Genomic DNA, 27,578 nt, shown 5'->3' on the forward strand with positions numbered 1-27,578 from the left:
ATAGCAACATGACGCTGCTTTGCATGTGGAACAAGCGGTGCATTGTTTATGAACATCGTTCTCCCCACAAAGATGCAGCAGGTGTGCTCACTTTTAAATGTTGTCTTGGTGCAAATTGGCTGTGAAGGGCACAGGGAGAGATTGTGTCTGGTCGAGAGCTTCATCGTCATGCAGGAAATGCTGGAAGGGCAAGAGCTGGCGCTGGGTGGTGATCTCACCAGGCCCCCGGATGGCCTCCATCTCACGGCAGCAATGACGGGCTTGACCGATGCACAGTCAGTCGCCGATATCATCTGCGGACAAGTGCAGCCAGCAGTGGGGCCGTACACATACGCGCCATTACAGCTGGTTATCCTGCCAGTCAGATCTTTAGCGATCAATCACTGCGAGCTTGCTGCCCTTGGCCAGCCAACAGCTGCAACTGCAGCGCTTGGAGATGATCTACCAGCAAATCATGGACGCACTGTGAGCGGCATGATCCGGTTTGGCTTGTCGTCTCGTGAGCGGACTGCGTTCACCAGCTTGGACGTTGCTGGCAGTGCGCTTGACCATGACATGGCGACCGCGTTGGCTGGTGCACTTGACCTTTGTGACACATGCACACCTCAGGAGCCGGTGTGTTTCTTGTACAACACCTGCACCCCAGCCAGAAGAAGTTTTAAACCACGTACGCTAGATAAATTCTCCTGCTTTACTTGCATCCCCCGTTCCCAGAGAGCCATTGCGTCATATTTGACTTGTCAGGCTCCTGCTTGGTGTAATGAATCTACAAACCCATTGAACCGGTCATGTGCTTCAGCATGCACTTTCTGTCCCTCGTGCCTGGCAAATGTCATGACTGGATTCCAATCGGCCTGAACATGACTAGTTCTCAGGTGCGTAGCTCAAGAATTGGAATGCACCTAATGTCTGGTGGAAAACCTGGGCAGCCTTCTAAACGGATACGTCAGCAAAAGCATGTTCGACGAAACATGCCAGATGGACATGAACAGAGCAAGTGACAGCATACCTCTCAACAATATGCATATGAATCATGTGACGGATGGCTTGTTGGACAGTTCCCAGAGTTTGAGCTTTCCTTGCAGGTCAGGCTGGTGGTTGATGGGGCTACTCTGGCAGATGGAGCCATGGAACGCCTTTTGCAGCCACAAGCCGTGCACATCAGCCTCCTGAAGGCCCTGCAAGAAGTCGTTCAAAAGCTTCCAACCATCGCAGAGTTCACAAAGCGGCAGCGAGAGACGGCCGTGACAGCAGACCACATCGAACAACTCATGATGGCCCTCATAGCATCCCCCATCCAGTTTCCAGACGCACGGCTCGTCTACAGCTGGATCGTGCGTGTCCTGGTGCACGGCACAAGTGCTCTTGAGAGCATGAGCCAAGTGATCCAGACAAAGATACCGCATCCGCCGTTTTGAACTGCATTTTGCAGGAAGATCCGTTTCTAGAAAGCGACCTGCTAGCGTGGAACGCATACAACTGGCTCACAATGACCAGTCTGGCAACTCTGATGCTGGACGCAATGCGCATTCTGGTCACCTCTCGCAGTGCAATCGAGGCTGCCGAAGAGGCATTCCGACTGTCAGAATCCCTGCAAGCCTGGAGCTTGCAGTTGTAGCGCTGCAGGGCTCGAGTGCCGTAGAACGCCCGTTGATGCACCTCAGCTTGCGTGAGCTAGCAATGACCGAAAGCAGCTGTGAGTCGCTCGCATGTGCGATTGCGTATAGCGATGGGCTGGCAAGTCTGGATCTCAGAGGCTGCAGCATCCCAAACAACGGCGCAAAGTCAATTGCCATCGGGCTGACGATCCACCGGGTTGTCACTTCAACGTTGCCACGTGGCCGAGACCGCTTGCTGCAGTGTCCTCTCAGCAAGCTCGACCTCACGTTTAGTACATTGTCTGACGACACCATTGTGCTGTTTGCTCGCGCTCTTCGCAAGAGCGTAATGTTGCGGGAGTTGCGCCTTTGCGGGACCCAGCTGACTCACGGAGGCCCTGGTGTGGAGCAGTTGGGCAAGGTTCTTCAGGGGCAGAGCACGCTAGAGTGTGTACGCATTGAGGGAATACATTGCCATGCCGCCAACGTCTCTGCACTTCTACTCGCCCTCCTTGCTTGCGGCTCACCACTCGAGCGCCTCGACTTACAGGGCTGCATCCTCGATGACCAAGTCATACAGCTCGTGTGCAGCATGTTGAGTCAGCTTCCCACCCTCAAGCACGTGATTCTCGGCGATGCTCCTGGTCAGCAACCCCTGAGTACTGCGGCCGTGATGCAGCTCGCTTGTGCGGTTGACAAGCACCCAGTCTTGGAGGGTTTGACGTTGCGTTCTGTTGGCATCTCCAATGCAGGTGCAATCTACCTGATGCAGAAGCTTCCAGGGTGTTCTGCGCTGCGCTCGGTTGACCTTTCCGGCAACTCGATTCGCGACTCGGGCGCAACGTGCTGCATGTGGACCATGCTGCAACATCCCACTTCCCTGTTTGTGGACCTCAACAAGAACCTGGTCATGCCCACGACTTGGTGCATATACCTGGACGTCATAGCCACGATGCATGCTGCAGCATGCCCGAACCTTCCAGGTATGGTGTCCACTCTTTCTTGGCTGCAGATATCATGAATCACTCGCCAACCCCCAGCCACCCTCAAAAAATCGGGGCTCCCGAATCCGGGGCTGATGAAGCGTTGTCAAGTTACTTACCCCGGTTTCGACATTGCATAATCATATGTCACATATGGATTATGCAGCTTGGCGAAATGAAGGCACTCACATGAGCTGTACGCAGCATACCCTGGCTATTGCTGCCGATCACGTTGAGCAACCTGACTAATTCACAGCTCGCTTGGCACATCAATTCAAACAAAGCTAGAGAGTTCTTGATGAAGCACAGGCGTTCACTTCAAAGGCTGGCAATGCACTTTGCTGACGTGCAGAGTTCATAGATGGCCCATCTCGGGTGGAGATGGCGGCTGTGAAAAAGAGGTTGGACAAGGCTGCATATGTGGTTCCTGCCATTGCACCACCGCGCCTGAACGAGAAAAGCACCCGTATGGGGGTTACAAAATCTTTGCAGGCGAGGCCCCAGTCGAAGAGCACTGGGACCAAGTGAGGCTGACCATGTTCAGGCAGCTGTATGGGTTCTTGCCTGGCAAGATGCCAGCAAAGAACAAGCCACCGCGCCCACCTTCGGGGCTGTACAAGTGGTCGCGGCCATACACACCCATCTTTGACCATCCTCTTCCAAAGGGCGTCAAGTTTTCCGACATCTACAAGCCGCCAGAGCTGTAGCCGCCTCTTTGATCAGCCTTGCCATGTGCAATGTTATGTTCCTGGAAGTTTAACATTGGGAAGCACGCGCTTGAGAGGCTAATCTCAGATTGTTGTCGACGCCGTGGCTTTTGGCCTGGCGCAATTGTATTTGTATCCAGATTGTTGGACAACTTGGTGGGCTGGTCAGCGCTGATGGCCTCTTTCTCGGCTCAGTGGTATCTCTGTGGAACCTCTGAGATATGACATCAGCATCATGTAAGTGTACAGTACATGTAAGGACCAAAGTCTGGTGCCAATCACAGCAGCGGGCTCGGTCTGGGCGGGCATTGCTTTGCAACTACCTTGATGCAGTGCACTAGGGACCACTGTGAATGAAGTGTTGACGCACCAACAAACACCAGCAGCAGCAGCCCGTTTTGTCTGGGCTCTGCAGGAATGGCATGGCCGCAAGTCGGTGACAATCGGCGCAAACGAGGCGCTGTACAAACCATTGCAAAGCACAACGCAAGCACTGCTGAAGCGCTCTACACAAACTGACATAAACACACCACACTTACTTAGTCTAAACCAGGCAACAAGTCAGCTCCCAGCTCCTCTTCGTTCCAATCATTCCCAGCTTTCTGGCCGCCCACGGCCTGCACAACTCGCACACCACTTGCTTGAGCCTGGTATGTGTCCTCATCAGGCAACAATTCCCCTCCTCCCAGGCCACCTCCCGGCGCTTTGTAAGCACCCTGGGCCTCAGCACTTGCGTCCATATTCTGGCGCAACTGCCCAGGCTGAGGGATGGCGTCCTGCATGGTGTTGAGCCTCTCCAGCTTTGCCAGCTTGGTCTGATAGTCGCGGAGCTTAGTGCCTTCCTGAAGGTCTGTGCAGATATGGATGAGGAAGCGAAGCGCCTCATGGTTTTCAGGGAAGCGTTCGTGCACTTGTTCGTACACGCTCACTGCCATGTCGTAGTTCTGAGTGCGACGGTAGCACGACGCAACCATCAGCAGCCACTTGGCTTCCCCAGGTTGCATCTTGGCTGCCGATGCAAAGTACTGAACGGCTCGCTCGTACTGCTCCACCTTGACGTAGTGCGCACCCAGCCAGGAGAGAACCTACGAAGCAAGCCTCCGCACATCAAACGCCTCAGCCTCATATCCCTGTTGTTAACTTTCATGCACTGTTTGTTATATGGGAGATACGTAAAACTTGAACACGCACATTTGCAGGTCAACCTTCAAATTTGCGAGTCTGTGGTTTGAATTCAACATATGCATGGCTTGTATCAGATGAAGGCATTGTACACATGTAGGCACATGCAGACATGTAGGAGCACCACATCACAAAGCGGAAGGTGATGGACGCTGGATTTGATCAGAGTTGAATGCTGGTTGATGGAACGGCCACACCATCTCTCTCATTGTTGTTGCACTTTTGGTGGAGTGGTCATGGTCGTAGTTAACAGAGATAACTCAGGGTGTGACCGTCAGCGCACCTCCATGTCAACCGGGAACTCTTGGTGCGACTCCAGGTAGTAGTTGAGTGCTTCGTCTTCCTGCTGAAGCTCGGAATGGATGGCTCCCAGCCTCGCGAGGATGCCAGGTTCGCACCCCACGTAATCGTAGACGAGATTCAAAGTCTTGATCGCACGCCTCCACTCTTGCTTGAGGTAGTAGACATCAGCGATTTGGTACAGAACCTCCACCTACACAAGGTATTCCAGTCCATGCCTCAGTCATCGCGCCTTGAAATGTCCGAGAGGTGAACACAGGAGACGCTTGCCCAGGAGAAGCGTTTTGCCAGACCGTGTGAGTTGTGGGTCCTGCCTAAAAATTGCATGAATGTTGGGGGACGGAAGTGGGGGTCGAACCCAATTCTGTGTAGGAGCTGCACAGGAGACGGAGTGGCACCCCCACCACATGGCAATCAGGCTTTCGCAATCCGACTTCTCCTGTGGAAGTGGGACAGGAACTGCATCAATTGATGTGACGCGCGTCACACGAACCCACCGATCAGCCTTTGAGGACAAAACGATGGCAGCAGCATGGGGGCAGGTGAGGTTCTGTGTGTCGATTTACCTGAAAAAAGGATAGAATAACGAGGGATCGAATTTGAGAGAGCGAACCTGGTTGGGAAGGATGCCATTGATGGTGAGGAACTGCTCGAGGGCCGTGTCCAGCATGCCTGCCGCCTTGGCCGCCAGACCGACGTTGTAGATAGCCTCAATGCAGTCCGGCTCGTTCCGGAGTGCAGCTTCGTACAGCTGAAGCGCGCCGTTGCGGTCCGCTGCTTGGAAGAGGCAATTCCCTTTGTTGACCAGCGCACGAACCTGTGACCGGCAACATTCTGAATGGATGTGATTCATTTCAACGGCTGTAGAACAGGTAGATAGAGCTCATGATGACAACTCCACTGCTATGCCCATCGTTTTGTCAGACCCTGTAGTATGGGGGTCGCGGTTCTTGGAAATGCACGGCTTTTCGGGGCAAGAGAGGGGGTACCCCATTCTGGCAAACACTGGCTGTGCCACCACATGCGTTTGTCAGACCAATCTGCAAGGTGCATGTTGACAGCACCAAAAATTGAGCACGTAGACGTGGAGCCGTGTAATGCTCATGCCACCGCTTTACTGTGCCTCGGAGGACAGGTTGAGTATGTGTGAATTCACTGTATCTTCAAAGCAAATGTCTCCCAATGTCACGAGTCCGACGTGCGACATGGAGACGGCTGCAGCAAGGCGAACATTGCGTACAAGCAGCACTCTGCAGATTTGCCAACATTGCACAAACCGACAACGATCACGATGATGAATGGTGCTCGACGTCCCGTTCACGGCTGTCAGCATCAATGTGCCCATTGGCCTTCTAGACTGAGTCGAGCGTTTTGGTTTTTACTTCGGCGGACAGAGTTATTTGTCGAGTCCAGACCCTAAAATTGCATGGATTGGCGGACAGAAATGGGGTCGAACCCCATTCTGGCGAAGTTCTGTCGACCGAGTTGATTTGCAGACGCACATTGTACTCGTCGTTCTGCTTGGCGAGGTCAGCACTGGCGTTCGCTTCCTCGAGTCGGCCCTCGAGCAAATGGAGGAAGGAGAGGTTGGTAGCAGCCTTCGCGCGGGTCATGCCGCTCTGCTTCTCGAACTCTTTGAGCACCTGGACGGTCTTGACGATGTTGCCGGTCGCCATGTAGTGCGTGGCCTTGGCCATCATGACTTCGGAGGCTAGTCGAGAGTTGCCGCTGCCGTTCAGCTTATCCACACACCACTGGAAGCCAGCGTCCACATCCCCTGGGCTGATCCGTGGTGCGATGAGCTTGGCCGCGGTGACGATGTATGCAGTCATGGATGCAGACCTCTGTCGCATTTCTTCCTGCACATGCAGCACGAGTTTATGAGCTGGAGGTGAAATGCGGTAGTGCTGTAAAGCAATTCATAATCAGGTCGGATGGAGGTCGTGCGTCAGCCCAGTGGCAGGAACATGTCCTCGATGAATTAAATTCTCAGACATCCAGGGTCAGGTACGGTCGTCGTTGTTATGGTGTTAGCATGGCCTCCAATGCCTCAGACTCCAGGCGCCAAGATGCACAGCCGATCTTCCGGCTCATCAGACAACACAGAAATGCACCGCCACGTGGAAGCTATTTTGCAGCAATAGCACCTGGAATTTCTCTCAGTGCCTCGCCAGATTGGGCTTCAACCGCAACTTTTGTCCCTATAATTCATGCATTTTCAGGCTTCTAGACCCACAAATCACACGTCTGGCGAAGCGCTGATTCTTCTGCCGAGTACAGATACTCACCGTCTGGATGGTTACGCAAGCACTGTGGAAGCAGTAATCCTACACGCCGAAGAAATTCAGCGCATTTCCACAACAGGCCACACCTGAAGGCCGTCATCGCCATAGTTGCCAGTATCGGACAGCTCCTCCTCTGTTTCGTCGAGACCAGGCACGTTCAGGAGGTCCACAAACGCCGCTTTGAGCGCATCAGCCTGCTCAACAGTCGACGTCACCATGAAGGTGCACACCAGGCGATTGAACGCGCAGGAGTGATCGGGCATGCGCTTGAGGACCGCCTCGAAGTTGTCGTGCGCGTCTTGGTACATACCATGCTGGAGAAATGCGATGCCGATGTTTCGCATCATCTTGCAGCGCACTGAGTCATAGCCCGCGGACCCCTGGCCTTGTCCCGACGCTGGAATCTGATCCAGGGCCATCCGATAGTTTTTTATCGCATCCCCGTACTGCTTCCGTTCGAAGAAGATGTTGCCCATGTTCACCCGCAGCCGCCCTGGGAGCTGATAGTCCCTGCAGCGTGTATCCAAAGGTGAGCCTAAAAATGACTTCCAAGTCAGGACATAGCTTTAAGAGAAAGCCCGGCAGCTTCCTGACTTTCAACCAGCTTTCTTGTGTACCATCTTGTTGGTTTGGGCAAGTTTCGGTTGTGCACACTTCAGGTTGACAGCTGTAGCTGCAGTCTGGTTGTTGACTGTATCTTGGAGCTCGATGATGAAGAAGGTGACGAGACAATGACGTATGCTTTGTGCTCAGGAGAAACATCTGTCGCACATTGTGGCATGCTGTGTGCCCATGTCTGTCCCTTGAGAGTGAGAGACATGAAACAAACAGAAGCAAGGGAAGCGAGGCAGAAGCAGAACATTCTGCAAGAATCTGCTTGCCTCAGGTGGCGGTAGTGATAGCGCTGATTCTCAAGTGGCGCTTGGAAGTCGCCAGTGGCAGAGTGGATGCGGTTGTGTTGTAATTACGTCATCATGACGGGCATCAGGCGCCCGCCGGCTGTGCTGTATGCGTCATTGTTGAGATCTTGACCACCAGTCCATTGCGTGTAACCCTTGGCTTCGCAAATGATGATTGGCTGGTGTAGGTCCTTCCCACTATGCCACGTCTGAATATGATGTACCTTTCAACACCACCGCATCCACATGGACAGGCAACTCCAAGAGTATGCCGCTTTATAGCCAGTGTGGTTGCATCCGTGTGCATTTCGCATGATTGGCACTTGAAGATTGCCATCATATATACGCGTCACAGCCCCTGATGCGGTGTGGACAGCTGAACGTGCGCAAGATCTCATGGGATCGTTGCTGGGTGGGAGCACATACTGGTTCTTGACGATGGTGTTGTAGATAGAAAGGGCCTCCTGGTCAAGGCCTGCCAGATGGCAACAGTGCGCTAGACAGATCTGCACGGCAAAGTGCAAATCCACATTGATCTGGTCTCTCAGCTCGTGCTTCTCCAGGTCACGTTGTAGGGCAGTCTCCTTTGTGTCAGCCTCTCTCGCTTTCTCCAGGCCTGTACCAACCATGTGCGCTGACCACCTCGCACCGCAAACGCTTTTCGCTACAGGCGGTCTGCAGCTGTGATGCCGGCTGACGTCTCAACCATATTGACTGACGTAATGTGATGTCTAATGATGATGCTTTTACAACAATATTGCATCCACATGGACAGTGGCAACTCAAGTCATGTTTGGGAACAAGCGGTACACTACCATCACATCAGGTTGATCAACCACCCGATATCCTAACAGGGCACATTTTGCGCCTGCGTTGGTCCACCAAGATATGATTTTCAAGCTAAAGGAAGCGAGCTCGAACGTCATGTGCCGTCCATGTGCCTGAAAGGGCAGAGAAGGGAGATGGCTGTCCTGGCAGAATGCAACAAGCGGAGCATAGGCATTTACTGTTGGTGTCGGCATTAAAGAGCTTGTCGCAGATAGCTAAGACGCCGACATATTCGTTGAGCGCAACCGCATGTGTCACTATGCGCCCGGCCTGGGTTTTGGCCCCCATTTTTGTCCATGCACCTTTGGCATCTGAACCCCTGAATTGCCTGGTCTGGCGACCTGCTGGCAGACAAATGCATGTTGTAGGCTGTAGGGTGATATGCCAAGCACTGTCCGATGAGCTCTGCCTCGACGAGTTTCCGACATCATGGCTCTGTCATCTTCCGTTCCACTGGCACTGTATCCACGCCCTATGCCGAGCCCTGATTCGCTGCATCCTTCCCCCGTATCATGTGTGATCAATTCGAATCGGCACACGCAACATGCTCCTCTGCTCAAGGAGTCCTCCTGCAGTAGGAAACGATGCAGTACATGGATGCCAGTACGCGGAAGTTATCAAAATGTTTGTTTGAAAATGTCTGGCTTTTCGTCAGTGCCGTTCCTCGATGTGGATATGCTAATGTCAAGATCCGCCTGAAGTTGCGACCACCAGCGTCAGAGCTCTGAGCGTAAGGTGCGAGGAAAGCTCCCGCACCTTCTGCGTAGCTGCCCTCGTCCGTCAAAGCAGCCGCATCCTCGATCAATGAGTGCACTTCCCTCTCCAGTTTCCGGCACTGTTCTGCCGGGCTCGGGCCCTTTGGGCGCTCGAGAGGCGTGTTGGTCGTGCGGGAGCTGCCTGGCGCCTTTGCGCTGACATATCCGGCGCCCTTGACAGCTGTCATGGGCCTTGCGGCAGCATCTGCTCCACCCATGGCAGTCCCCATGCGGAGACCGGTGCCCGGCGGGCCAAATCCGGCACCGGCGGGGCCTGCAATGGGGCTCCTCCCCATGCCCGTGTTGAGGCGTGATGCTGTCCCAAGTCGGCCTTGCCCTGCCTGGCCCCCTGCAGTTCCCCCCCGCAAGGCTGCGTTTGGTGTTGCTCCACGCATAGGTCCTCCCGATGGCACCATGCCTCCGCTGAGGGCAAGGTTCTCATCCTCGTACCCAGAATAAAGGTCCTCCTGCATGTTTTCACGTCATCTCGTGGGTGATGCCTGCATGCGCTGCGATTGACCCATGGACGTTGCTCGCAGGCAGCCTTGGCAAACGAGCCTGCATGGTGCAAGCATCGACCGCGCATATCTCGCATACTTCGAACACCAAAATAAAGGGACCGCGATGAACTGAAATCCCTGAAGTACGCTTCTCGTCGAGAAAAGGTGCAGGGAGACATGGGCTGCGTGGATTCCCTCGGCACCGTGCATCGAGTGTGCTGACATGGTTCGCCCAAGGCGCTACACAAAGACTTTACAAAGTTACAGAGCACAGAAGCAAGCGCTGATTGCACCGCACTTGTGTTTCAGCAAGAAAAGCATTCAGACATGACCAGGGTGCATGTGAGCATCAGCCTGCCCCTTCGCAGAGCACGATGTACTGGAGAAGTGCAACTTTTGTGCTGTTATCCCCACATGATACACGTGGAAGTATTCGGGCATGTGCGCACCTCCATGTGAGCAGGTAAGCAGTTGCGTTCGTTTCCTGGCGATGGAGGGTGCCTTCTGCGGTGCTAGCAGCGCTTGTATGCGTGGTGATGCACTCGGTGTTATTCAAACGACCCCAAGTCAACGGAATCAATAACAGGAATGCGTACGTTCCCTGAATTTGTCGAAAGTCTTGTCATGGGTCGCGTAAACTTTAGCGAGTCGATGTGTGCACTACGAGTATTATGCACTGATGAACTTAGTAGCCTGAGCTCATTGGAAGTGGCCTGACTGTAAGTATGCAGCCCTGAGTAGATTTCGATGGTATTGATGTACTAGGATAAGTACGTGGACCATGTTTTTGAAGAAGGTGGCCTCTGCTTGCGCGGCCACCCAAGTGTAACCCTATCTGGTTCAGAGCCAACCCTATCCGGCATCCTCGCTCCTCGAACAAACAACCTCTCTTGGTCACCTCTTCCTGCCCCAAATACACAGGAATGGAACGGGAATGACAATGGAAGCTCATAAATTTGCATCGCATCATCAGGTTATCGTGTTTTAGGAAACCTCCGTCGACGTGAACATGAAGCACACGAGATAACCTGATGATGCGATGCACATTTGTGAGTTTCTCTTTCCCAGCCCTGGTTCAATCATTTGTACTTGCGGTAACCATCTGGAAAGATTTACCGGAGTATTCTCCCTGGTCACCTGGCATCCATGCCATGGGCCATGGCCCCAATAAGTCGGTTTCCGATATCTCTGTGATATGACTGTGCTCTGTTAGGTCTTCATGAAGCAGGAAAGCTCTGCGAAATGGCACCCCGTGCACCATGCGCACACCACATCAAGTAATTGGAAGTTTCAACAAGTAAGCGTCCCCACATTGATCGTTCTGCGCAGTCCTTATGCATGGAACGGGAGTTACTTCCTTCACCCATCCACAATTGCAGCGGCCCTCTGACATACGAACTTCGACAGCACTTTCGTTTCGTTTGATCGTTGATCGGCATCTAGCTTTGCTGGAGCTGTTGTCTCCGACTCTCGGAATCCACGAGCAGCCGTTACCTGCAGTACTGAAGTGCTCCGAGACGCGACATAATGTATATGCCGGACCGTGATACTTTTGGCGTGGAGGTAGGCTCGGACCAGGTGAATGCTGCTCAGATGGACAGGGTGAATAAAACGGTGAAGTTGTTGAAGGTGCAGTTCCTCCTTGGATGTCACAGACGATGCATGTTCTTTGTACGCAAGGCTTCCCTTTGCATTGGGGCTTTGGATGCCAAACTCACACTGCGTAGCTGCTGCAATTGATATGATATTTTACAGCGCGTGTGCGTCACTAGTTCGCATGCATGTCATGGAAATGCAGTTTTACATTTGTGAACCAGGGTTTGCATGCGTCGTGCGCCGTCAATGCGCTCCGAACATACCATACGCCGTATGCGCCTTGTACCATGCCAAACCGACAAGTTGCCCTTGTTGCGCAGATGGCCGTCGGAGTTCTTTGCTTAGCTGTACTTGGACTTTTGGTTGGCATCATTGTTTTGGGTGTCCGACCTGACAGCGATGGCAGATTGTCTCAGCCAGCTCTGCTGTCCTTGAGCAGCGGCAGCCAAAAAGGGTATGCATCGAGCCTGATGGTCTTCGTTCGGTATCTGCATGAGTTCCACTGAGGCAGTGCGCACCAACAATGTGATTTCTGATTCAGAGAGTGCTCTAGTTTCATGGTATGCATGAAACAGCAGTGCTCCAAGCTCCACTTGGGGCTGTAAGGGTAGTTGATATCTTGGATAGCTGAGCAAGCTGCGATAGACGACAGAATCCACAACCCTGCCACGCGCTCGTTTTCCATTGTCACACGAGCCCTGAGCACTGAGGATCATGACTAACCTGCAATGAAAACCAAAACTGGTCAAGAAAAGTCTCAAGGCGAGAGGACCTGGGAATTCAAAACAACTGCATGGACCGTGTCAGTGTGCTTATCATGATGATGATTTATCTTTATCTCTCGAAGTTTAGGCTCGTTATGACAGGCTATGACAGGCTTGCCTGTCCCGGCAGTTGACGTGCAATGAGCTGTTTTGTTTCGAACGTGTTTACTTGGTTGCGTTTTGACTACTACCTGCCATTACCTATGCGATGTGTATTTTGCCTACTTCCTGCCATTGCCTATGTGATGTATTGAGGAATCCTTGTACAACACTACCTACAGCATCAAAACTGGGAACGGCAACTCCAAGTGCTGCTTCCAAGCGTAGCTTGTAGCTTGTCATGTGTGAGCTCGAGCAACTGGATGTATACCAGAGATCACAGAGGGATAAGAAGGAAGGTATTCACTACTGGTCATCACTCGCTTTGGCATGCCTTGTAGCAGTGCTCTGGTCGTTCCTGGTGTACACCCTCAAGCAGAGTGGCATGTTTTTAGCTGCATCTTTGTCTGGTAGTGTTGTAAACGATACATCATCATTACATCATACCATCACATAGCTAAAGCCGGAAATATTCAACAAGCAAAAAGACAGCTCATTCGGATTGATGCAGCTCATTGAGCGTCAGCGCAACATACATACATCATATGATACATCATTATAGCATGGTTACAAGCCAAGCGCCTCTTATTTACACACAGAACCTTGTTGCAAGGCTGCACCCCATGTAAACAGAGCTTACCGTGCAGCGAGTTCTTCCCATCCGCAATCAGCTCACTGGTCGGTGAATGCAAGCAGGTTTGAAAACCGAGGCACCGTGCACGCCGGCTCGGGCACGTGGGTAACAAAGTCGAGCTTGGACGTGGCGACAAGCGACCTGTCCGTTGTGGCCATCGACTCCTTTGCATACCTAATCGGAGGCAGCTACAGGCCAGACAACAACCTAACAGCGGCACCGGAGCCCACAACAGCGGTCTGGATATATGACACCGTATCGGACACCTTCTCGGCCGGGCCCAGCCTGCCTTCGGCATCCGCGCGGGGGGCTGCCGCGGTTTCAAACACGGGTGCAATTTACTATGCGGCTGGCCGTACGGCGGAGGACGCCATCCCGGATAGCTGCTTCTTCAAGCTGGATTCGGGAGCGCAAGCATGGACGGAGCTGCCCTGCATGCAGACAAAACGGAGCGACTTCTGCGCCGCGTCGCTCGAGGGCAAGTTCTATGTCTTCGGAGGCTACACCGAAGACTATCAGAGGCTGGACTCTGTGGAGGTGTTTGACCCCGCTACCGGCGCATGGAGCACCTCCTCACTGAAGCTCCCCTCGCCGCGCGGGGACTGCGTGTGCACTGTGCTTGGAGGCACTGTTCACGTTGTAGGCGGCAGTCTTGCAGATGCGCCGACTGTCGGCTCCTCAAGCACGCCCGCGTTCGACCTCATCCCCGACGGCGGCTTCACGAAGGAGAACGTCAAGTTTGACTTCGCAGCGGGGACGGCCACGAAGATGGCTGACGCACTGTTCGCGCGTGGGGATGGCGCGCTTGTGACTGTGCCGTCCAAGTTTGGTCCAACGATGCTGTATTTCGGAGGCGAGACATACTCGGACCGCGGATCGGTGCAGGGCACGCAGGTCGGCACGCACCATGTCACGATGTATGTTGCGGATGTGGATGCGTGGGTGCCAAAGGCTCCCATGTCAAACGCCCGCTTCCGTTTCGCTGGTGCGGCATTGAACGACACGAGCGGGGATCTTTCGGTGGTCGGCTTTGGTGGTCACACGTTGTGCCACGATGTCGACCCCTCACAACCTGCCTCCGGCAGCCAGTGCAATGAGATGGCAAGCGTGGAGGCCTTTATGGATGTGGACTTGCCTCATATCTTCATGTACACCCCCTCCGAGTAGTCGGAACCTGATGTGATGGAACATCACACATGTGAGTAGTCAGAGTTGGATAGTCAAACAATGCTTGAATGTGCCACACTCCGTCACCCAGGATTTAGTGCTCTGTTATTTCGCCATGCGTTATACTTTTCCCACCGTCATGCTGGTCTGGATGTGACTGTGCAGTTGTGGACAGTCACTGACTATATTGGTTCGAGGGAACTGTTATCCGGCAGAGCTTGCACAGCAGAGCAGCATGGGATGCCCCCATCCACATTCTGCGTGCCCAAACGTTCATCCAGATGACTCTCGCAATAAGGTTGCATGTTCCCTTTGGCAGGGAGTCCAGATGAATCAGATGAATTCCCAAATACGTGGTCGTGTTTGGTCTGATTTCCGATATGATACATCTTCCACAGGTGGAGCCATACCTTATGATTCAGGTATTACCTGGCATTTGTTGAACACATGATACGTGTACAACCATGTCAGCATGCTTGAGCTCTCCATACCAAGGACATTGGCACGGAGCCTATCCTATGGTTGGGCCTATCCTAATTTGTGCAGGCGCTTGTCGGCGGATTTCAAAAAGAATGCGTGAGAAAGTGTCTCCTCCCCCGAGGCCCCAGAATGAGTATCAAGGTGCGTGGGGGGCGAGAGGAAGAGATGCTTCCTTTGTTGGCCAGGCGGTGGCGCGAGGGGAGTAAGAGCTGGATTGCATGTGTGTCGGCACAAGCAAAAGGAATCCCGGCGACTTTGAGATAAAAACCGGAGCTTACCGAGAAGCTACCTGTTTAGTAGGTTGCAGTCCATCAGGAGGGAAATAAGTAGGGAACTGAGTGTATCACAAATGGGACGTCAGGATGCCTGTCACGCGATGGACACATCTTTGTTCAAATTACAAAACTCAGAAGTGATCGACCATTGCCGGGCAATGTCATTCAAGTTTACTTGCCACCACCTGCACAGATCGCCCCCGAAATGATCTCGTTCAGCTCGGTGGTAATCTTGGCTTGACGAGTGCGGTTGAACGTGAGTGTGAGCTTGGTGAGCATCTCAGAAGAGTTCTTGGTGGAACTCTCCATAGCAGACATGCGTGACGCATGCTCCGATGTGCAGGCTTCATTCATGGCATAGTACATCATGGATGCAAGCTGGAACTCGCCCAAGTCCATGAGCAGCTCGGAGCGGTCCGGCCCTTCAATCTCGTACTTGTCGAAGGAGGCAGCAATGGCATCGGATTTGTCCAATGAGTCAGGGGACAGAATCGTGGCAACGGTCGGCTTGAACGACATAGCCGACTTGAATGTGTTGTACACGAGGCGTACAGAGTCGTACTGCGTCTTCAGAATCTCCTCTGAAACACTGCTGGCCTGCAAAGGCATGAACGCTGGTTACTCTCAGAAGCACATGAGGTGATCTGAGGTTCCTAGGACCGATATCACGAGTGGCCACTTGCCCATAGGGCAGCGCACCGCTCGTCAAGCTGACGCCGCACTGCAAAGCGCATGAGGAATACTTCTGCCGCACTCCCGCCTGTGTTTGAGATGTGTCGGCAATGCTTCCAATACAGAAGGTCAATCCTGACATTCGAGCTTCATGGCTAGAACATGTCAGCATTCTGCCTTCTTGCATGATGCATCGACGAGACGTCCAAAGACGAAGGATCTTGAGAAGAGTATCCTAGCAACGGAGGATTTGTGGATAGTAAGCAGGCGGAACTGCTTACCAGAGCGAACGTGATAGGGTTCTTGGTGTAGTCACTGATCATGCCCTTCACCTTCAATGGGTGTGCCCGTCGCATCTGACCTCCGCCCTTAGTCCCGACAGTCACAAGCTCAACGCTCTTCTCAGCGTCTGCATGCAGCAAACCGTATCAACATCATGTCCTTCTTCTAGCGTTTTGTTTGTGGCCTCAGAAGTCAAAGGGTCACGCCTTGACCCGCTCGTTGTGAAGGGATTCCACCATGTGCGTTACAGTACCTTGTGACCACTGGCCAGGATTCCGCACAGGCCATTCCAAACTTTGTGATCGCCAGCCAGGGTTTGATTTTGATTTTTGTGATTTTGATTTCAGGTTTTGTATGATCTTCGGTTAATGATACCGCTTGACAGTGAACGTGCTACACTGCTGCATACGCCACTGTGACAGAGCAGGGTCACAGCATCTGACTCATCGTGGAAAGTCAAGTTTTGCATGGCACTCATCAGCGACCCTGTCAATCAGTGACCCCCCTGGATTTCATTTTATTTCAATGACAACACCAACATCGTCATCGCCGAACACAACTGTTCTGGGCACTCCGCAAAGAGCATGCTTCTCATGCAATGCAGAAAACTTCTGAAATTTCTCATGCCTCCATCACTTATTCTTTCCTTGAAAAACAACAGAGCAAGAAAGACAACAGAGGCCCACAGTTCCATACGACGTGATCCAAGCTCTCGACAATGATGCCAACCAGATATCCAGGTAAGACATACCGGCCATGTCCACGGCTGTGCAGTAGTTTGTCAGCTTGGCAATCTGTGTGTTGATGCCGCCGCACATCCCCTTGTCAGTGGAGATAGGAACGTTGACTGTCTTGTTTACAGGCATATCTGCAACAAAAGCACAGGATTCGATCGCGTACAAGGGGAACTCGAGACACCCATGAGTGTATGCTGATAACAGCGACAACATGCAAGCTTGCAAGATCACTCCACCTGCAACCTTGCCTTCAACTGTTTTTCAGCGTGCTCATGAGTCCTTTGTGCACGTAAATTGTCCCAAGCTTGTCTAGAGTACTTTCCAAATCTGCCTTGCCAGGAGCCAAACTTACTCGCGTCTGGGTTGGCAAGTGTTCTGTTGGGTACTCATGGCTATGATGATGCACACAGAGGCTATGGCAACTCCAGGACTCCTGAGGAGTCCTGGAGTTGCCAGAGAGTCTCAATGTGCACCATCATCAACCCCATCACCCATCAGCACACTTGACCGTCCAGACTGCAAGCGACTTAGCTGATACATGAAATTGAAATCGCCTCTTGCAGAATACCATGCCGTGGCATTGGACGCGGTTTGCGCATGGGTGCATGGAACCACATCGCATCTCTGAGAGTAGCCAGATCGGCAGGCCATCCGGTGTATTGGAAGCACATGCCACAGGCTGCCTGCCAATCATGCACATACGCATCGTGTCCAGACTTCATTGATGACGAAACCGCTGTGTCTGTCTTACAAGCCATCAGGCTGGTGCCATTAGTGCTACTTTGGCAAGAGACAGCATGACGCTCCTTCCACGCGTGTGCTACCAATTCTAGCATATTGGAGGTGCAACATTGGATACTGCCGTGCTGTCTGTCGCTAAGCACTCTTCGCGACTGGATGCAAACCGTCGGAGGTGCATATTTGGTTCGTGTACAACGGCGTTCCTGACTCTAAAATGAAGAACGCTATTTGCAATGTCTCTTACTATGTGATGTTTGATGGGATTCGGTGCCATGCACCTGAACTGTGGGGCGTCAATCGATTGTGCATTCTGCGACATTTCTTCGCTCAATACAACTCGAACAAACCGAGAATGCAACCAATTAGCCTCAATGCTTACGCCAGTCGGCAAACTGGTGAAATCACTTGCGCACCTGGGACCTCTCCAAACAGCTTCAAGAAGGTCGTAGGCAATCCACGAGCTTGTTCACACGAGCCCTGCGCTTTCCTCATCTTCGAGGCGGCAACCATCTTCATGGCACTGGTGATCTTCTTGATGTTCTGTACGGACTTAATCCGCATTTTCACTGCACGCATAGCATCCTCTGAGCGATGTGTTGTGTGTGCGATATCGGTTGTGCTGCACAAAGGGTTCAGGGAACACACCTGCAGCCAAAGTCGCGGCATTGCGAGCTCCGCTCGCCGCTCCAAGCCTGCAACAATCCACCGCATCAGTTGTGTTCGATGCATACATATGTCGACCTGCAACAGCACGGCACGCACGCTTCCAATGCAGCTCGTTCGACGTGTGCTGTTTGAGGGGACGACCACTGAGCTCCGCGCAAAGATTGCGCGAAGCTCCATACTGCCTTCCTCATAGCCATGATGACCTCACAGAAGACCTGGAACACAACAGCCAAGGTGCGGTTCACAGAGCTTATATGTCAAATGCCTGCATGGAACTTGGTCGTGAACACTGGACTTTGGCAGGATAGAATATGCATCACGTTTACCCTGCAAATTACGCCTGTTATCAGCCAAATATACATGCTACTTCCTGCGATTTGTTCGGATGTTTGTACCCGCCACGAGTGTGTCTCCCGCGAACCTTGGTCTTCTCAGGCGCCATGAATTATACAAGCACGAAACAGCTAACATTAACGCATGACAGTCTATGTCCCCTTTTCTCGCTATCATCGCTTTTGTGGCGTACCGGAGAAATGTTTGTGCAGGCATGATATTGAATGCATTATAGAATCCGGAACAATGAGCATGAACATGCCATTGGTAATCTGTTTGCGCCACCAATTGCTGGCTGATCACCTACATGTGCTTGTTTCATGCTCAACGCGTAGTGCGAGGGTTCTAGCACTATCGCCATCGCGGAGGTAAGCTCTATCCGCTGTCGTCCCTTGACGACCTCTGAGTGTCGCTACCCGCTGAGTGATATGTACAAGCTGTATCGCAGCTGGATGTGTGCTTCTGGACCAAGGGTGCTGGGTGCAGCGGAGGCGCTGGCATGTCGCGGTACCGGACGTCGTACCAGCGGCTCCACACTTCCGCTCTTGCTCTGGATGGCGCTAGTGTGGGTGCACGCGGCAGGGCAATGCCAACTTGGCAACCGTACTGAGGTCGATTTTTTCATAGCATTGAAGCCTCCAGATTCCTACGCAGTGCATGTCATTGCTGCCAAGCACGGCCAACTGCATCACGGAAAATCTACGTTGAGCGACGACAGTCCCGTTAGTCGATCCCTGGAGGGACTCTACAGCGGAAGTGGAGACCACGACACGCTGTATTTAGGTGCGCTGCAGATCCTCACTGGTCATCAGGACAGTCTGCTCCTGCTTAGGAGGGAACCCCTATGGCACGTTCCTGTAGGCGCAGCGAGTGTCCTCGGACATGGCGTGGTTCCCAATTGATTTCCTAAGAAGTTAATTACGCAAGCAAGTATCTTATAGACAGTGACATGCCTGGTATCTGTTTGCAGCTTGCCCTCCCTTTCACCTTGTCGACAACACCTTGTTCTACCATTGGTTGGCTGATTGCCCGACCATCGTCAGTGGCTGTTTTGCTCAGACCATTGTTCTCAGAGCGCCGACGCTCTTTTCAACGGTCCTCGGTAATATGCTGGGCACTCCCGACGGATCCGTTTCTAAGTGGAAATTAGCACTCTAGGCAACTCTAGAGCACATAGGCAGTCAGAACACTGCGCCTCAACTGAAAAGACAAAACAGTCCTGCACTAAAACGCAACATTTCCCTTTGTTTTCTTGCGAGAACAAAACGTCAGCGGTTGTGAAGTCAAACTCCCTGGAAGCTCTGCCTTTACACGGGGCAAAGCATCAAGAGAGCGACGGTACATCCTGGCGTTGCTTCTTCAGGCAGATACTGAATTCATAAAGAGTTCGCGACCAGACCCCCCTCCCACAGCAAAGTTCGCCATGACCAGCCCATGAGCCCAAATGTGTCGTGTGACAGCGGGATGACTAAGCATTGACGATCTGGTGCGCATCACACTTTGTTTGGTCCTGCGTGGTAGCTGCGCCGCCTTCAGTGTGCACAGCGTGGGGGCATCAAGATGCACCATGGAGATCTTAGAGGAAGTAAGTCTGGCAGGACGAGCAAGGTGACTTTGTTGAGTTGAGTGCTTAGTCATGTAGGTGGCCATCTACAGCTAGTTTCGCTGTGGACTTGAAATCTAGCAGCCAAATCTCAATATTCGTATTTGACTCAAGCTGGCTTCAGTCAGAAGGACTAGCACTAGTCAGATGTAAGTGAAGATCATTGCTTTCATCAGACTCAGCATGACTTTGTCCGAGGCATTATCTGACTGCTCTGGTCCACCAGGCAGAGTGCAGGACGCAGCCTCCACGCACGATGCAATCCCGGCGCGGTTGGTAATGCGGCAGCCCGCACTGTGCGAAGTGTTTGTAGCGCACCATCAGCGCTCTGCTGAGGGCATTAGATGGCGTCGCCAGTTGCATGTGTCACCCGCATGTGCACTGAACGCCTGGCGCGGTGGCTGGCATGTGAGTGAGGTCAAGGCTGTGGCTCATCCCCCTCTTGGCAAAATCATGTTATCTTGTTTGTGAACGATAGCAGGAAACACACCATCTCATCCAGGCGGTAGTCGTCGCGCATCGGTGATGCTTGCAAACATTTCCCAAATTGAAAATGCTTGCGCTAGTAATCTCATTGTTCTGAACATCGCGAGAAAGTCTCTTGATTCTCATCAAAATGTCTGTGCCTTTAGACCTTCATTAGAGCTCCATTTGCAATCTGCCGATCAGAACAGTTTTGTTGAGCGTGCTGAGCCGTTTTTTTTCGTTTGCATTGCATGCATGTAATGAAGCATATGCTGACTCGCAAATTTGTGCTTGGAGTTGCCAGTGTCCATGTGGACGCGGTAGCGCAGCCAAACAATGCCAATTCATCGTACTGTGTGGCGCAGTGTATAATGATGAAGATCCAGTCACGGGCGAGGAGTATTTCCACCTCGCTCATTCTAAAGGGGTAGTCCTCATCAAGGGTGGCGCGGCCATGTGGCTGCAGCACTCCGTGCCCAAATTTCCAGACCCCGATCAGCAGAAGGAGTTCCCTTATCCCCAGACCATATATGGCCAGCATTTTGCCTGCCTAACGGTGTGCTGCCAACACCTTGCTTGCTTTCGGGTTCTTTACATTATTGAACACCACTTTTTCATCGATTGTCCCAATCGCTTACGTCGCTTTGCGAGTCCCGTTTGGAGTTAATTCTGCCTCTTATGTAGCAGTTTATACAGTTTCTTACTCATGGCTGAATACTAGCTACATTACCTCAGTGCGAGGGATAGTAACCCCAGGTGTTCCTGGCGATTTTCCGGAATAAGAAACAACAAACACACCCCACTTTGTTTCAATGCAAGCGCGGCCACGACTATGCTGCCTTTGCAAAGGCCTTGCTTTGATCAATGAAGAGATGTCTCGACCGTTGCAATGTACAGACAGTGTGAATCTCAATGGCTGGATTTGCCGCACGTGATTGCCTGTTTTGGTTGCTCTTGCTCCGTGTTGCGTTGCATTTTCCACTCCCCCTTCCTTTACCGCTTTGAGCTGTTCACTAAATTGCCTTGAACTTGCATCAAGTGGTCAACATCTCTGCCACAACGAAGCAGAGCAAGGCACTTGTTGATTTAGCTGTGGCTCAAACTTGTGCGGCGGTAGTTGTGCTTGAAGTTGTGCACCAAAGTTGCAGGGGTGCTGACCAGCCGTTGACTTGCAGATGGATAGGAAGAGTGCAATGGATGTCATGAAGCAAGTACTCAAAACCGAGCCACATGTAGTCAGCTGCAAAGGACCAATGTGCCAGCAGCAGCAACGCCTTTTACTTGAGAATGCAAATCGTGCAGCTCGCACAAAGGAAGCGATGGGGTTCGGTGTATCCAGCGGCAGAGAGATTCGTTCTGAACAGGCAACTTCACAACATGCCGTCTCCAGCATGATGGATTCATGCGACAACACTCCACTTGCGGTGAATATTTCTGGGGGTTACTCGATGACAATGTTTGCGAAAACCGCACATCAGGAAGTGGCATTGTGGGATGACATCGTTGCACCCTGTTTCGCACTTTCGGGACTTGTGGTTGAGTCATGGCTGCATGGCCCAAGTCGAATGCCATCGAAGTGTATGCAGGGATCTTGTGTGCTGAATAATGCAGTGGTCACGCTGCCAGAGACGTCGTTCACTATCATGCAGGACCATGCAAAGTGGGCTGTTGGATGCAGTCGAAACGTTTTGTGTTTCGGGGACATGAACAGGGAGTGGGGTCAACTGTACCGGGGGGGGAGTGCTTTCTGCTTCGTCGGTGCTACTGAACTTGAGCGACAGCTGTATAAATGGTTTGCGGGCCTTGCGGAACCCGCGGGCGATTGCAACGGCTGTTCTTGCAAAACGCTGGAAACACTTGCCCGAATGCCACCATTGTAATGGGATGTTGCAAGTATGTGGTGAGTCAGTCACAGACCTATGAAAACATGGCTTGGAGCCTCCCCGGTGGAGTGGAGGCCCAGCGCTGCCGAGGCTGTGCACACATCATCCGTCCACTGCAAGGTGAAGTTTTCCCGGTGGCCAAAGGTTACAATGACACAGCCTGTGTCACAGGCACGCCACTTGGTTCACCTTTGCGATAGTCGAACACCCACCTCGCTCCGACCCACCTGGGCCTCGGTTCCGTCGGAAATTCCGAGGGGATTTCGACAGTACATCACGATTTGTGAAGCGTGCTCACGTCCACTTCGATCGCACTTCCTGATACAAGCAACGTGCCCTAGATTAACAACCATTTTTTGAGTGACATTGGAAAGAGAAACGACAACGTTTTGCCAGAGTTTCTCGGGTAACTCATCTCGAGAAACGTCAACTCGCCGCTGTCCATTGTTTTGGCAGCTGCCCGTATCACCGCCCTTGCTGTCTCGACATGGTTCTATTGAAGATCATACGAAAGACCAGGCGAAAAGAGAAGGAAATGCGGATTCTCATGGTGTACGTCGCCTGCCAACCCTGTTACCCTGGCTGAACGCAGAGGCAATAATGTCATATCTAACACCGGATTGATTGCAGGGGTTTAGATAACGCTGGGAAAACTACTATCGTCAAGCGCATCAACAATGAAGACACAGACGAGGTCAGTCCAACTTTGGGGTTCAACATCAAGAGCATGGAGTACATGGGCTATCATTTGAACATATGGGACGTTGGTGGGCAAAAGACCCTGCGGTCGTACTGGAAGAATTACTTTGAGCAGACTGATGGACTCATATGGGTAGTTGACAGTTCCGATCGACGTCGAATAGAGGAGTGCGGGGCCGAGTTGCACAAGTTGCTCGTGGAAGAGAGGCTTGCAGGATCGTCCCTGTTGATATTCGCCAACAAGCAGGACATTGCTGGAGCGCTGACCTCAGAACAAATTCAAGAGGCCATGAAGTTGCAGTACATCACAAACAGGCATTGGCAGATTGTGTCCTGCAGTGCCATTACTGGCGTTGGGGTCACAGAGGGCTTTGATTGGGTAGTAAGTGACATTGGAAAACGTGTATACATGCTAGCGTGATTTCGGACGACCAAAGTATACATGCTTTCCACATACATGTTGATTGCAATCGCTCCGTATACTTCTTTCAGCTTCGGGCATGCCAACGTAACCAGTTCTATCTGCATTTTGACGGCAAGTATATTGATGTGTACAGCAGTGTGTAGCATAGGTAAGATCAGGATGTTTAGCACATATATGTCCACAATGAGTGCACTGTCTATCAATGGCACTGCAATCATGAGCTCTCACTTATGTGCAGTCGAGAATTGCAGAACTGCAGATGTTTCCACTTCTCATGAATAATTTCATTACTCAAAATCATGCAGGGATATTGATCAATGATTCAACAATCGAGGCAATGCATGTGACTATGCACGTTATGGGCAACCTAGTGTCAAGATTTTGTCGCTTTTACATTTAACAAGAGCCAGGACAGCATCCGAGAGTCAGATGTGACATGTTCCATGTCATTTTAATCAACCCCTTCATGGCGAGAAGAACATATTCATTTCATACATTTTTTTAGCAGGACCACCGTCCACATCCAGATACACTGCATAACGAACATTGAGGGTTGTGCTGACTCACATCAGATCACACCAGATCTAATCAAAACAGTGCCAACCGCAGCTGCAGCTGCTGACAACGCAGCGGCTGCTGCTTGTTGCGCCTCAATACTATTGTACTGCTGCTTGCACACTTGTGCCAAAATTTCCTGCGTGAACTGGTTGGGTACAATGCCGTCGCGCTTGAGTTCCAAAAATATCTCAATGGCCTTGGCATAGCGCCCATGACTCTCACATGCAACAAGAAGCGCATTCATCACATGCACAGTGGGCACACGCCCCTGCTGTTTCATGCGTTTAGCAACAGCAAGCGCAGAGTTCAGATTCCCTTTGACACTGTGCCCAGCGATTAGCCCGACATACGCATAATCACGCGGCTCAAGATGATCTGCCAACATCGCTTTGAATATAACCTCTGCGCCAACTGGATCCCCAACACTGCCATACGCAGCAATGAGTGACTCATACGTGACCGAGTCTCGCTTGGGCGCGCTATCGAACAGTGTCTGTGCAATAACGACTTGGCCAGCGCGACCTGCAGCAGAGATCGCGGTGTTGTACATGATGGTGTTGGGCTGAATCCCGAGCAAGCGGGCACGCCCAAGCACCGCCACTGCTTCCCGCCACATGCCTGCGCGCTCATATGCGTACATCAACGCCCCACACACCACCTCATTGACGGACGAGTCGCGTCTGTGCTGCTGGAAAGGTACCCCTGGCAGAGTGAGCTGCTCAAGGATCATGTCAGCTTCCGGGTGCTGCAAACAGTCCTGGCTGCGGCCCGCGGTGAATTTTTTGCGCACATCTCGAAGGGTGACTTCTTCCGGCGAAGGACAATATGACGATGAGGGAGTCATGTCATTGGGGGCTGAAGATACGTCACGCTCAGCGATTGGGAGAGTGGGCGGTGGCTTGAGGGACTCTGCCTGAGCAGTCCAAAAACTGGAAGAGGAAGAGAAAGCAGGTGGTGGAGGAGAGGGCATGGCAGTAGTGTCACGCCGACTGGCGCTCGACACCTTGCCAGCGCCAAACATAGGGCTCCAGGACCTAGGAGATGAGTCAGCAGTGCTGACAGACGCAACGGACATGGCAGCGCCCACCTCAGAACTGTCTCCAAAGTCGCTGGAAAATAGGCTCGTAAACGACGAGCTCCTGTGCATCGAGAAGCCATCCAGCACACCCTCCTGCAGGCCGCGAAGTGAAGTTGTCTCCGAGCAGGACGCAACACCAGCTTCGCCCGAACTCGGTGTCGCACACTCACTAGCTCTGAGCATGTTCGGCACGTCCGCAGTTCGGCCTTGGATTGTATAGCGAGGCAATGCGTGGGCACAGTCAGGGCACTCTGCGGCTTCAAGCTCCGAAAACACCATCTCCGCAAGCTCAAATTGCCCGTTCTCTCCAAGGCATTTGATCACAGCAGAGTACGTATACGCATTAGGGGCGGGACCCCGCCACGTTGCGGAGCTCATGGTTTGAAGCAAGTTCAGCGCGCGGCGCCACTGTTGTGCATTGGCGTGTGCGGAAATGAGCGCAGTGTATGTGCGTGCATTGGGCGCTAGTCCCCAATTGCGCATCATTGTGATGATGGTCTCGCAGCGCTGCCATTGTTTGTCAGAGCCGAGCGCTGTTATGAGCGCTGTGCACGAGACGACGTCAGGTCGAACCCGGCGGCTCAGCATGTCGTCAAACAGAAGCTGCGCTCGCTCTGCATCACATGCTGTGGCACACGCGCTGATTGCTGCTGAGTACGCATGGCCTGCACAGCATCACACCTCGTCAGCAAGGCACTGTGGTATGGGGACATATGAATGCTGATTGATACTGTGACAACTGTAGCACTTGAATTCAGTGACTGATTGTACGCACAATCCTCGATCCCTTGTTGCTGAGGTAGGAACAACACCACAGCACAGGTTGCACAGCAACATCAACATCACAATTGACAATTGGCATCATTGAGCGTAAGGTCATCAACACATAGGGGGTTTGCGGATTGCAGCTGACATGATAGATGCAGCATGGCAACATTCTGTCACGCACTGCCCGTAATGCAAATGCCCAATATATACATCAGAACCTGAGATAATTGTTCTTCGATACTAGTGGGTAATGCAAATGCCAATATTCTAAGGAGCAGGCCTTACACGCAAGCAACCAAATTTGTCGATGACGTGCTGTCAATGCGCCTGGTTGAATCGACTGCATGAAGCAGAGGGCAATCCGCGGGTTCCTGCTACTGCACAACCTGAACAGGTACATTCAAGACATCCATCACACAGGATGTTGATGGAAGTTCGCATTTGCTTATCATATATGGCAAGCAATTGCGAACTTTCATCAACAACATGGCCATGGTGTGCCATGTGAAAAAGTTTTGCAGAGAGGGGGTGAATGACGTACCTGTGGGGCTGATGTCTTGCCGGCTGACAAGCTCATCCCACACACGGACAGCTGTAACAGGCTCTCCACAAGCTGTGGCAGCTCGCATGGCAATTGTGTATGCGTGGACTGGAGGGCCTGCATCTGTGCTGCTCCTTCGCTGCATGCTTTCATACATTGCCATCACTTTGTCCAGCTGACCCCCCTTCATGCACATCTCCATGTACGCACAAAGCAAGTAGCTGTCCGGCACAATCCCTTCCCGTTCTACATCTTCCCAGATGCTAAGTGCGCTGTCTGTAGCATTTCCTTCCAATGCTGCCCGCATGGCAACGGTGTATGTGTAGATTGTGGGCCTCAGACCTCCTCCCCCGCTGGCTTTTGGCGTCCTCATCCAGGTGAAGATTTTCAAAGCCTTCAGGTGATGGCCATTCTGGGAGCATATGCGTATGAGAGTCGTGCAGAAGCGGTCGTCGGGGGCGTGGTTTATCGACAGCAGCCATTCATGCAGGAGAAGGGCGCGTGGCCATGTCTGCTTGTTGCGGCCAAGATAGCTGATGAGCATGTCAAGCTCCTTGTTGCAGAGCGAGCCAGGCACAACATCATCAGGAAAGGTGACGCGAGCATTGCAATCAGAAAGTCTCTTCAGTTCTATCGGGAGCGAACGGCTGCGTTGATTAAACATGCCCTGCAAGCATGGACACGCGTGTTGATGCAGGGTACAGCCATGACGAGATGAGCGTTTTCTGCATAATCTCTCGATCACATAGGCAAAGAGAGATGACACTACATTTCGATTCGATGAAGCCGGAAGCAGCGGACAGACAACACATGACGACGCAGATGCGTGTTGGTGATGCAAAGCACCCATTGCAATTCTGGGCCACAGGAGAGTGCATCGAAGAGATCGAAACACGACCATGGACCCAAAGTCTGTGTGACGCAAAGTACCGCAAGGTAAACACGTATCTTGAGTATGGGCTAGTATTCTCACCTCAGATTTCGACCCCTCAGAGGGCACCCTAACGCACGACGACACTTTGCTAGTGCAGCACATTTTCATTGAAGCGCTACCTGTGCGATAAAAAGCAGAATTT

The 27,578-nt window shown here is 52.3% G+C and overlaps 3 protein-coding genes across 3 annotated transcripts; 1 reads left to right on the plus strand and 2 right to left on the minus strand.

Annotated features, from left to right (window-relative positions):
• Positions 1–3,827: 3,827 nt before the first annotated feature.
• LOC149809285 (uncharacterized) lies at positions 3,828–8,583 on the minus strand. Its single transcript, XM_089994919.1, has 8 exons — positions 8,278–8,583; positions 8,024–8,178; positions 7,142–7,565; positions 6,273–6,629; positions 5,384–5,587; positions 5,129–5,320; positions 4,754–4,963; positions 3,828–4,373 (listed from the first exon to the last, which is right to left on the minus strand). The coding sequence occupies exons 1-8, from the start codon at positions 8,581–8,583 to the stop codon at positions 3,828–3,830; spliced, it is 2,394 nt and encodes a 797-aa protein (XP_089851045.1).
• A 6,640-nt stretch (positions 8,584–15,223) lies between these two features.
• On the minus strand, positions 15,224–18,844 carry LOC149809286 (ATP synthase subunit gamma, mitochondrial-like). The gene is made up of 6 exons (XM_089994920.1): positions 18,746–18,844; positions 18,247–18,365; positions 17,898–18,103; positions 16,758–16,874; positions 16,006–16,133; positions 15,224–15,649 (listed from the first exon to the last, which is right to left on the minus strand). The coding sequence occupies exons 1-6, from the start codon at positions 18,842–18,844 to the stop codon at positions 15,224–15,226; spliced, it is 1,095 nt and encodes a 364-aa protein (XP_089851046.1).
• Positions 18,845–22,921: 4,077 nt separating this feature from the next.
• On the plus strand, positions 22,922–23,554 carry LOC149809287 (ADP-ribosylation factor-like protein 2). Its single transcript, XM_089994918.1, has 2 exons — positions 22,922–22,986; positions 23,065–23,554. The coding sequence occupies exons 1-2, from the start codon at positions 22,922–22,924 to the stop codon at positions 23,552–23,554; spliced, it is 555 nt and encodes a 184-aa protein (XP_089851044.1).
• Positions 23,555–27,578: the final 4,024 nt, after the last annotated feature.

Source organism: Nuphar pumila, unplaced genomic scaffold, assembly GCF_984573655.1.
Source record: "Nuphar pumila unplaced genomic scaffold, dmNupPumi1.hap1.1 HAP1_SCAFFOLD_1453, whole genome shotgun sequence".
In the NCBI taxonomy this organism is placed as follows: domain Eukaryota; kingdom Viridiplantae; phylum Streptophyta; class Magnoliopsida; order Nymphaeales; family Nymphaeaceae; genus Nuphar; species Nuphar pumila.

What these genes read in the sequence shown, in the direction of transcription:
- LOC149809285 (XM_089994919.1), bottom strand. Translation starts at nt 8,583, where the DNA reads ATGGTTGGTACAGGCCTGGAGAAAGCGAGAGAGGCTGACACAAAGGAG. An exon ending in ATGGCGATGACGGCCTTCAG is followed by an intron (nt 6,630 to 7,141) that starts GTGTGGCCTGTT and finishes CTGCATGTGCAG; the next exon opens with GAAGAAATGCGACAGAGGTC. An exon ending in AGTTCCCGGTTGACATGGAG is followed by an intron (nt 4,374 to 4,753) that starts GTGCGCTGACGG and finishes CTTGCTTCGTAG; the next exon opens with GTTCTCTCCTGGCTGGGTGC.
- LOC149809286 (XM_089994920.1), bottom strand. Translation starts at nt 18,844, where the DNA reads ATGGCGATAGTGCTAGAACCCTCGCACTACGCGTTGAGCATGAAACAA. An exon ending in GCTGTTTGGAGAGGTCCCAG is followed by an intron (nt 16,875 to 17,897) that starts GTGCGCAAGTGA and finishes CTTTTGTTGCAG; the next exon opens with ATATGCCTGTAAACAAGACA. An exon ending in ACCCTATCACGTTCGCTCTG is followed by an intron (nt 15,650 to 16,005) that starts GTAAGCAGTTCC and finishes ATGCCTTTGCAG; the next exon opens with GCCAGCAGTGTTTCAGAGGA.
- LOC149809287 (XM_089994918.1), top strand. Translation starts at nt 22,922, where the DNA reads ATGGTTCTATTGAAGATCATACGAAAGACCAGGCGAAAAGAGAAGGAA. An exon ending in GAAATGCGGATTCTCATGGT is followed by an intron (nt 22,987 to 23,064) that starts GTACGTCGCCTG and finishes GATTGATTGCAG; the next exon opens with GGGTTTAGATAACGCTGGGA.